Source organism: Populus trichocarpa, chromosome 2 (genome assembly GCF_000002775.5).
Source record: "Populus trichocarpa isolate Nisqually-1 chromosome 2, P.trichocarpa_v4.1, whole genome shotgun sequence".
NCBI lineage: Eukaryota > Viridiplantae > Streptophyta > Magnoliopsida > Malpighiales > Salicaceae > Populus > Populus trichocarpa.
The window spans coordinates 5,817,376-5,828,190 of NC_037286.2; the positions used below are offsets into that span (position 1 = coordinate 5,817,376).

Consider the following 10,815-nt stretch of genomic DNA (forward strand, 5'->3'; position numbering starts at 1 on the left):
ACTAAAAATAAATTTAATAATTAGAGGGATAAAAAGGAACTACACTGATTGTTTACGCACGGCGCTGTGTTCTTGCTAAAATTAAAACCAATATTTTAAATTAATGTTTTTTTTTTGTTCTTAAATTGTGCTTAAAAATAAAAAAAAACATTTCGTTATATTTTTAAATAAAAAAAATCGTAAAATGAAAACATCTGGTCAGATTCCAATGAATGCATGCCTGACAGCAATGAACACCTCTAGGTTCTGGCATCGTTGAAATCTGCAGTCCCAATTTATTAATATTTGCACGAGGCACGGATTCTTGGGGGTGATACATGAACGACGTGTATTTCTGTGTCTCTTGGAAATGAATGCTCCACGGAGTCTGTATGTAACTATGTATAGAAGAAAGCAAACGAAACTCACCTTTCTCAGATCTCAATATATTAGTGAAAACAAGACGTTTAAATGACCTGCTCTGATAATTTAAACAAGTAATAGCAAAAAACATTTAAACGGGGAATCATTATCTTGTTATTTATTTATTTTTAATATGGTGAGGTTAAATATAAATTTTAAGAAATGATAAAATATTAATTTAATATACTTACAAGTAAATAAATTTAAAAAGTAATCTCTAGCGCGAACACGGAACCTTGTTTTTCCCGCCTTTTGTTTTTCTTCTGTTAAAAGCAGGCGTATTCTCTCACCACTTTATTATTACTGCCAACAACAGCCAAAAAAAAAAAAAACACCCTGAAAATGGTAGCAGTAATAATGACAAAGGTCCGTTTGCATTGGCTGGCGGGTTCCACGAGTGTTCTTCACTTCTCAATTCTCCCTCCATTTCTCTGCAAAACCCTGCACAGAAGAAGAGGACATGGACCCCTCTTCTGCTTCCCTCTCTGACACATCCCTAACAGTAATCACACATCTCTATACATCAATTTCTCCTTTTTAATTCATCTAATTCAGCATCCCCAGTTCCATCATCCGTCAACCCAAGATGAAGAAAACATTAAATAACTCCAAATCTAAACTCCTTTCCTGATCCAATTACTCCAATATCAACCGTCTGATTCAGATCCTCGCTATTTCTTTCTATTTACTACCACTACTATGGTTTCCAACTATTCCCTTTTCTATCAATCTATTAGTAGCCATCACTTGCTCCGTGCACCGAAAAAGATCACTCATCTCTAAAACAATGCTCTCTCCTTCTAGAATTCTTGCACAGTCACCATGAAAGCTACACCGTTTCATCTCTCTTTCAAGAATTACTTTCCTTTCTCATTGCTATGGGCTGTGGAGGTTCTAAAGTGGACGATTTACCACTAGTAGTTCTCTGTAGAGAGCGCAAGGAAGTCATCAAAGCTGCCTCCGACCACCGCTACGCTCTCGCTGCTGCACACGTGGCTTATTTTCATTCGCTGAGAGACGTTGGCGACGCGATTCGCCGGTTTGTCGATGAAGGGCTCGTGATCGCCTCTTCCTCAACCGCTCCTGCCTCTCCTGTACTAACATTACCATCTCGCGAAGGGAAATCCAGGCACATATCGAAGAACTCCTCTACTTCAACCTCACTTTCGCACTCTATAGACACCAAAAGCAAAGACGAGGAGATTGAAGATTCGCATTTGCGCTTGTCTTCCGGGTCGGATTTGGATTCGGACTCAGGTTCAGGTTCAGGTCACATCCACATTCATGATACCCCTGAAGAAGAAGAAGAAGAAGGAGCTGTAAGAGAGATACCTTCTACTTCTTACAATAATAATTTTAATGATTATCCCCAACCTCAAGGAAATTGGGGTTTTCCTAATTACTCAGGAGATAATCCGTATCCTAACCCGTATCCGTATCCATACTCGTATGAGAATTCGTATGCTAATACGTATTATATGAAGAGATCTGCTACTCCGGCTAAAACGGTGGTGTATGAGGATCCGTCAGTAAATGGGTATTCTGATGGCGGGTCGGGTTATTACGGAGGTGGGTATTTTGGGTACCCGATGATGAGTTCACCAGCAAGGAAGCCAAGTCCTGAGAAGCCACCGCCGGTGCCCCCATCACCACCAAGAGTGTCAACATGGGATTATTTCAATGTGTTCGATGCATACGACAATGGTGGTAGTGGTGGGTATCCAGCTTATCATCCGTACGCGAGATACGGATATGGGTCGAGTACAAGTAGTCCAGATTCGAAAGAGGTGAGGGAGAGAGAAGGGATTCCTGATTTGGAAGATGAAACGGAGCATGAAGTAATAAAAGAGGTTCATAAAGAGAAGAAGAAAGCGAGTGAAGAAATGGATTTGAATGGAAAAATGAAGTTTAATGAGGAAATGATGAGGAATTACGGAGAAGGTACTTCAAAATCAGTGCATATAGAAAGCAGTAGTGAGAGTTTAGAGTCTGTTAAAGGTAAAGGAATCAAGAACAGTATGAGTCCGAACACGGTTCAGAGTCCTGATAGTATTGTTTCGAAGAGCCCTGAAGAGGGGTCTGTTAGGAAAAAGGAGGTTAGTTTTGAGGTTGAAGATGCATCTAATGTAACAGTGGAAATTGAGTCTTCAAAGCCTAGTAGTGTTCCTACTACTAAATTGTCGGCTCATGGTACAAGGGATCTTCAAGAGGTGGTGAAGGAAATAAGGGACGAGTTTGAGACCGCTTCTGGTTATGGGAATGAGGTTGCATTAATGCTTGAGGTGAGCAAGTTGCCTTACCAATGCCAGCAAAGAAGCTCCCTATTTAAAGGTTGGATTCTTTTATTTCATTTATTTTTGTTATGTTTGTTTCAGTGGTTTTCTAGTTTGTTTCTTAGGCATGTGCTAAAATTTCCGTTTGGGTTCTTTTTGTTCTGATTATTTTTTGTGAATTGTCTATCATACTTGCACGCACCATTACAGTCAAGGTGAAGGTTTAGAGTGAAAGAAAATTATCCACTGAATGGTTATATTTCCTTGAAGAACACTCATAGGAGATTTGCTCTTTGACCCCAAATATTCGACATGATATTAACTTGAATGTTAATTTTAGTGCCATGTCTTTTCCTCGTACTTTTGATGGGTTCTGCTGGAGAATGCTTGCTGTTAAAGCACCTCATTTCCGTTGTTTTGTTGAATTTAAGTATTATCTCTATCAAATACAATAATCTTGCCACTCAAGTAAAACTGACATGCCTTGGTGCAGTGATTCTTTCCAGGATCCTGTATTTGGTGTCTTCCCACCCTCCTGCAAGGCCATCGGTACGCATTTCTTCTAGGACAATGAAAATGGCAAAGTCTTACCCCTTGGAATCTGGAAATGACTTTGACATGAGGCGGAGAAACCTATCATCTACTCTACAGGAAATTTACGCTTGGGAGAAGAAACTATACAAGGAAGTGAGGGTATGGGGCAATGATGTTGTGGGTTTCTTCTTTGGTTGCCATGATTTTATTTTTCTAATATTCACCTAATAATTAAGTTTGAGTTGAATGCCTGTTAAAAGGCATCCGGTTCATAAACTTGTACGAGGAAATTTTTTCTTGTGCCACCAACAAAATAGCTTGTTTGACATGGAAATATCAACGTATTTTGCATTCTTCCATACATTAGATATTGTTCAGTGTTTGGTTTGATCACAGTCTTTGATGTATAGTACAATTTAAACGTGCTTGCTAATGATTTCGAGAAAAGAAAATTATGCTTTGGGAAAACAAAATTGAAAATTTTCAAGAATTAATTTGTCTTTATATGATGGAAGATGTCTGAGTATTAATAGTTGTGCTGCTACTTTAGTTGCTGTTGGATCTTTCTTTCTTATCAAGTGAAGTATTTCTGTGGATGTTTAGGATGAAGAACGGCTACGGGTCATCTATGAAAAGGAGTGCAAAAGGTTAAAAATGTTGGATGACCGTGGAGCAGAGTCTAGTAAAATTGATGCTACTCAGGCTTCGATAAGGAAATTGCTGACAAAAATCAATGTGTGTATCCGAGCTGTTGATGCCATATCCAGTAAGATACACAGGTTGAGGGATGAAGAATTGCAGCCTCAGATCACTGAATTGATTCATGGGTAAGTTTACTGCTGTGCTCCTTGGTCTTTTCAATGCTAAGCAATTTGGGGTTCACAACTTGCATGTCTTACACGAAATATACCTGAGGTTTTTGGGGCAAATGTGTGAATGGTTAGTCCTTGGGGACTGTCACTTGCCATTTGTCCATGCAAGGATATGGTGTCTGCTAGGTTACTCAAACCAGGGCCGGTATGCTGACAGAGAACTATGGTGATCTCACTCACCATCTATGCCTCTTAATTCTTATGCTGTGTCGAGATACCTGAGTTGGTAAAATGACCTTTATTGTCAGTCTTTATGATAATCCATTCAATAAACTGGTTATTGAATCTTGCTTTCTCCTTGTTCACTGAAGCATACTGGTTACGTGCACAAGTAGAGGGCATTTCTGTGTTTTAGACCTATTAATACTCTTCATTTCTAGCTGCTACTTGATTCGGATATCATCTTCTACTTTTTTACGGATTTGTGAAGTATTTCATCCCAAGTTTTGATAACCCTTGCACACTTTTTTGTGGCTCTAGCAGAAATTGTAAAGGTTAGGAGACTTTCTGATTCCTAGTCCTGCATGTGCTGTAGGCATGCCTGTTTAGTGTGGGCGAAGTATGATTGGAAGATGGAAGAAAAGACCAGTGCATGTGCATATCTTTTTTGTGCTGTCAATTATTTGATCACTAGTGTTTTGGATTCTTCCATTTTCATATGATAATGGACTTCTTTTTGCAGGTTGATCAGAATGTGGAAGTCCATGCTCAGATGTCACCAGAAGCAGTTCCAAGCTATTATGGATAGCAAAGTTCGCTCTCTAAAAGCACAGAGAGATTCTGGTTTGAAAGCCACAGTTGAACTTGAAGTAGAGCTTATTAATTGGTGCACCTGTTTTAACAATTGGATTAACACCCAAAAATCCTATGTGGAGTCGTTAAATGGGTGGCTGTTAAGGTGCCTTCACCAGGAACCTGAAGTAACCGCTGATGGGATTGTGCCCTTCTCCCCAAGCAGAATTGGTGCTCCACCTATTTTTGTAATTTGCAATGATTGGTACCAAGGAATTGTTAGGATTTCTGAGCAGGAGGGGGTTGAAAATGCCATGCTTGGTTTTACTTCAAGCTTGCATCAGTTGTGGGAACGGCAAGATGAGGAGCAGCGACAGAGGATCAAAGCAGAGTACCTTACAGGGGATTTTGAGAAACAGCTTAAAACCTTGCGAATGGAGAAGGGAAGGATTGAGCAGGAGCGTGGAATCTCACCTCTAGATAAAACCATGTCAAAGGTTTCTTCAGAGAGTGGAATCTCACCACTAGATGATCTGAAGGTGGATTTGGATTCAATGAGGAAGAAATTGGAAGAAGAGAGGGCAAGGCACAAGGAAACAGCCAAATCAGTCCATGATGCAGCTTCCAGTAGTTTACAAGCAGGTTTGGTCCCAATTTTTCAGGCTCTGGGCAAATTCACTTCCGAAGTTCTGAAAGCTCATGAAGAAGTTAGGCTTTGAGATGCTGGAGGCCCATAGGAAATGCTTCAGCAGCTATGTTGAAGGTCCTTCAGGGAAAGTTACCCTGCTTTACCTGGATCAAGTAAAAATTGGAAAAAGGTTAGATTCGTAAGGAAAGTAAAGGAAGATGAATAAAGCAAATATACCAGGAAGGGTTTGGCACAACGGGTAAAACTACTTGGATAAGATAACGGAAGTGCAATATAGAATTGCGTAGAGAAGCTGGAGGTTTCTGGGGAAGAAATATGTGTGAGAGGCAAGTCAAACCGTTGTTTCCGTTTCAACTGGTTCTGCCCTAACCCCTGAGTAGATGATATGTAGGAATTTTGTACAGAAATTCATTTATTGGTTGATTGGTTGTTGGTGGATGTATTTGGTGTAACTGAACTGATGGGATGGAGGATGATTCAGATGGTGTACGCAGGCTCTTCGATGTAGAATTTTTATTAAATTTTTTTTTGAATGAAGTACTTGGTAATGAAATTGAGGAGCCGTTTTTGACTGCCATGTGAGTTGTTGATTGCACCTGAATTAATGATCTGTGTGATTTTCTGTTTACAAGGATTCAGTGATGCATGTGCATGGAGGGCATAGCGTTCCAGTGCTATTTTGTTTAATAATCATCTGTAGAACAGGATGCTTGACGTCCAGTTTCTGTTGGATTTCCATCCTCAAGTGGTTAATAGAATGGCTGTTGAAGGCTGCCGGAGTTCTCACTCTACAAAATTCATCGTCTTCTGGAACTGCTGCGGGTAATAGGTGGGTACATGTTTAAAGGACGCAAATTTCTGCGTGCATGTTCTTGCAAATTTAGGAGGACGAAGACACGTGGTGTCTTGGAGGCCTTCCTCCTGCTTATGTTAAAAGTTAGAACGTGTCTGTATCCCAGTATCACTGGTGGTGTTGTACATATATAAATTTTATTGAAATAAAATAATTTTTTTAGTATAATTTCTTGTTTTCTTATCAATTTAATTTTTAATAACAAAATATAGTTTTTTTTAAGATATGTTCTTTATATCAATTAGAATAAATTGAACAATTAAAAATTAGGATTAAAAATGCAATTTTTCATTAGAATTTAAGGAAAGCTATGTTGTTGCTTTTTGGCTTTTAATCTGTTTTTTTTTTCCTTTTAATCATGTATTCATGCGACAGATCCGAACTATATCTTATTAAATTGGTGTCTAATCAAGTTCTAAATCTAAACAAATCCTTTTATTCTAAAAGATATACAAAAAGAATAAAAGATACCGCAAACAACACGCTACAATAAAACTACCACACGAACTAGTTTTTTTTATAATTTTAATAATACTAGATGTTCTTGACAATATATTACTGAGTAGCTTTAATAATCTATTTATATTTTATTAGGCAGCAATTAAAATAAAATGCTCATAAAAATTAACAAATTATTGAGAACAAATATATTTTTCATGCAATTTATTCCTTTTTTGTTTATATATTTCTTTGTTATGATAAAACATGTTTTTTTTATAAGCAACATTTTTTTTAATGAGAACTAAAGGTGGTTAAAATAAATATTTGTAAAAACTTCAATCACATTAATTAAAGATGAAAAAAATGTATATCTTGAGTCAAAATTCCATTTATTCATATATTTCTTTCCATTTTTTATTTTGATAAAAATATCTTTTCTATATAAAAATATATTGTTTTTATATAAAAACTTGTCATGATTTGAAAAGTAATTTTCATTAAAAAGACATGAAAATCAACAATCAGTAATTCACATGAGATGCAAGGAAAAAAATAATTAATCCTAGAAAATTATGAAAAAAAATACAATAAAAAATATATTTCATTACTATTGAATATTTATGAGCATTGTTTTTTAATTTTGCATACCGTGTTCATTTATAATAATTCATAAAATAATTATTAATATTATCATTAAAAAATATAATTTTTTTGGAAACCATGATGGAATTGGATAATATTATAAATATATTTAAATTATTTTATTTACATAAATTTTATTTAATATCAATAAAAAATAAAAAAAATTGAATGGCAATGTAAAAAGATGCCAAATGTCTATGTTTGAGCGACGAGTTAGTGTTTCTCGTCCAAAATTTTTTTTTTTTTAAAAAAGCCTTGGACGTGCATGAGTTTGCAAGGTCAAGCTGGTGCATATGTTTGTTTTTTTTTTAAAAAAAAATACAAACAACATATGTTTAGATTTTAATCACCCCAAATAGTTGAAAAGTTAGGGTCTGAATTTTAATACCCCATAAAACACATTTTTAACTTGTTTTCACATGTAAACATATTATATGAACTTCATTAAATTTATTTATAACCCTTAAAACATCTTTAATCTGATATAAAAACTAAAATTAATTTGAATAAATAAACCCTCTCGACAGCAGATCTATTTTTTCCATGAAAAAATCAAACTACTTCTATAAAATTTCTCATGAACCCATGAACTCCAAGATTAGTTTTTCTCATGGTCGGAACGTGGTCGACCAACAACTTATTCCTCTCTTTCTATTTTCAATGATTTTCTATTTATTGTTCCAACACTTAGGAGCTAAAACAACATAAAAATAAGGAAGTCAAGAGTTGAAAAATAAAATTATAAAACTCTAGGAATCAAATAATGCATAAATTGAAAATTTTACTACTAAATTAAAGTTTTTCATGTCTTTTAAATAGTGGGCTCTATTTTTTTATTATTTTAGTTCTTGTTCTTTTATTTTTTTAATTATAATCTTGAATTTAATTTTATAAGATTTATCTTTAATTAAAAGTCATAATTTTTTCCAGATAATTTGTACTGAGATCATGCAAAGCGAAGCAAATCTCAGTTAAAAAAACTACTAGCATAATATATAACCTGTGAGGATGAAATTATTTCTAAAAGGTTGATAATAAAAAAACCGAATTGTTCAAGAAACGGCGTCGTCGTGTATTGCGCTACAGTAATGTACTAACGTATTCACCTAGTGCACCGAAATAATTCGGCAGGGCTCACTTGAGGATTTTTTCCGAAGACATTTTAAGATCTCCTCCTTTGCACTGGCATTGACTGGATTGGGCTTGGCAGTGCACAGTCCTCAACAGTTCGGTGTGAGTGTCGCAAAGTCGCAACTCTTTGAATTCGAAGAAGCTGTTTTATTCTTTGGAAGATGAAAATAAAAAATAAAAAATAAAAAATCCCGGTATTGATACGAGAGAGGCCTTGCAGGTCTTTTACACTTCGTTATTTACTCATCCTCGTTGACCGTTGGATGGGATCGAGTTCATCAGCATCAACCGTCCACATAAAAAAGCAAATCAATTTCATCTTCGCTTTCAAACCGTCCATACACACACGAATGTCACCAGTAATTATCTGGACAGTCAAGATATCGGTACACTAATTTTAACCTTATCTCACTCAAGTACACAAGCTTTAATTTTATTTATTTGAGTACACTTTTTTTTTCTTCAAAACCACCGGTCAAACACTGTAGAATCACATGATAAAAGTTTACTTGATTAGAGCAGTAATATTTTAATTTTACCAGTAATTTATTTATTATTATATAATAGTTCTCAAATTCGATGATGTAGATGGCTTGTCATTTATCTGAACAGAGAATCAAATTTGGGATAACTATTCTATGCGAGATGGAGAGATTTTGTTTTCAACAAAAAAAAAAATATGTATGGATGTTGTTAACCTTTTTTTTTCATTAAAAAAAATATAACTACAAATTAAAAAATTAATACATGTATTTTAAAAACTAAATTAAAAATTATATGTATCAATAAACGATAATAGCTCCATTTATTTTAATTAATAATTGAGTTGAAAAGCTTAATAAAGATGTAAATAAGGATATATGATCTCATGTTATGTGAAGCTCTTTATTTTAAAAAAAAATAATTAATTATACATAACAATATTGCTTTATGTTAGAAAACAAATAATTTAAACTCCATCAAGGAAAATTCTAAATTTTTTTTGTCATGAATTCTTAAATTGATAAAAAAACAAATATGAAAAGAATACGAGTAAATATATATATTTTTCATTCAATATCAATGAGAAAATTATTATTGAAATTTCGTACATTGTGTCAAATTATAATTATCCATAAAGAATTTGATAATATAATCATAAAAAAATTATTAATATTTTGAAAAACAACAATATTGATTTTTTTTAATTAGGGGCACATATTGATACTAAAAGGGAACAAAAATTAAAATAAATTTTAGTTAAAAATTTAAGCTATTTGAAATAGGTAGGAAACATGTGTTTTTCAAATCTAAATTTAATTTTCTTATTAATATATCTCTCAACTATTTAAGTGAAATAATATTTTTTTAACCATAATCACTTTTTTTTAAAAAAAAAAATCATTTTTTTCGATGCAAGTTAAAAGAACATGTATCAAGATAATGTGACCTTGTTTATTATTATTATTATTATTAATTTTGTCAGTGCAAGTTATGGATAGTGAAGCCTTAACCTTTTTTTTTCCTACCGCAATCTTTGTTAACATCTTTTATTTTAAATTAAATTAATTTTTATTTAATATAATATTATCTTGAAGGAAATTCTTCCAAAAAAAAAAAAAGTTCCACGCTAAAAAATAAAAAATTAGAAGAAGTTTTTTTACAAAATGCACTTACTATCTAGGACATCTAAAAAATTGGTGTATCAGAGCAAGAAATTATAATAAAATAAAATTCATATAGTTGACCGCGAAAAGGGTGAAAAATGGCATCCGAACGTTGTAATTAACCCAGTCATTAGTATCTAATAATCGGAATAAAGCAAAATTCCTTGAAAAAAGATGGAAGAGCCGTTTACAAAGAGAGACTTTTACAGAGAAATAAAGGAGAATCAAAGCTAAAAAAACAAAGAGGCCCAATCCCATACGTTTACACTGTAAGTAGCAGATCCTCAGCAACAAATCACGTGGACCACTGATTTAAGTTTCAACAATTTTAGAATGCTGCAACTCTGACGTTTTCTTATTCAATTGGTTGAAACTTTCCCTATCTATACGCGCGGCACCACCGAGACAATACCAGTCTAGCCCATACTACTCCCCTAGGGAAAAATCAAGAATACCAGATATATACTTACCTTAATATATTCAACTTACCGAATATCTACGCATGACGCGACTAAACCAATAAAAACCATCCACCTGGATAGGCCACCACAGACAAAGCGAGTAGGCAGGAAAAAAAAAAAAACTCGAGAAGCTAAATATATAAAAATATCTGCAAAAGATGTCACGTGCTCCTTCCATG

At 34.2% G+C, this 10,815-nt stretch overlaps 1 protein-coding gene across 2 annotated transcripts; it reads left to right on the forward strand.

The window, feature by feature from the left end:
* The first annotated feature begins 782 nt into the window (after window positions 1–782).
* On the forward strand, window positions 783–6,483 carry LOC7466458 (nitrate regulatory gene2 protein). Of its 2 annotated transcripts, none has more exons than XM_024596243.2 (4): window positions 783–2,733; window positions 3,169–3,386; window positions 3,813–4,036; window positions 4,764–6,483. In XM_024596243.2, exons 1-4 carry the CDS (start codon window positions 1,281–1,283, stop codon window positions 5,530–5,532), a joined length of 2,664 nt encoding a protein of 887 aa, XP_024452011.2. In that variant the 5' UTR covers window positions 783–1,280; the 3' UTR covers window positions 5,533–6,483. The 2 variants fall into 2 exon arrangements, with proteins under 2 accessions (XP_024452011.2, XP_002300979.3); XM_002300943.4 differs by having other exon boundaries at window positions 785–2,733; window positions 3,169–3,368.
* The last annotated feature ends 4,332 nt before the right edge of the window (window positions 6,484–10,815 follow it).

Bases quoted from the DNA above. Each gene is read 5' to 3' on its own strand.
- LOC7466458 (XM_024596243.2), top strand. From the start codon at position 1,281: ATGGGCTGTGGAGGTTCTAAAGTGGACGATTTACCACTAGTAGTTCTC. The intron at 3,387-3,812 runs GTGGGTTTCTTC...GTGGATGTTTAG, and splicing joins GGGTATGGGGCAATGATGTT to GATGAAGAACGGCTACGGGT. The intron at 4,037-4,763 runs GTAAGTTTACTG...TTCTTTTTGCAG, and splicing joins ATCACTGAATTGATTCATGG to GTTGATCAGAATGTGGAAGT.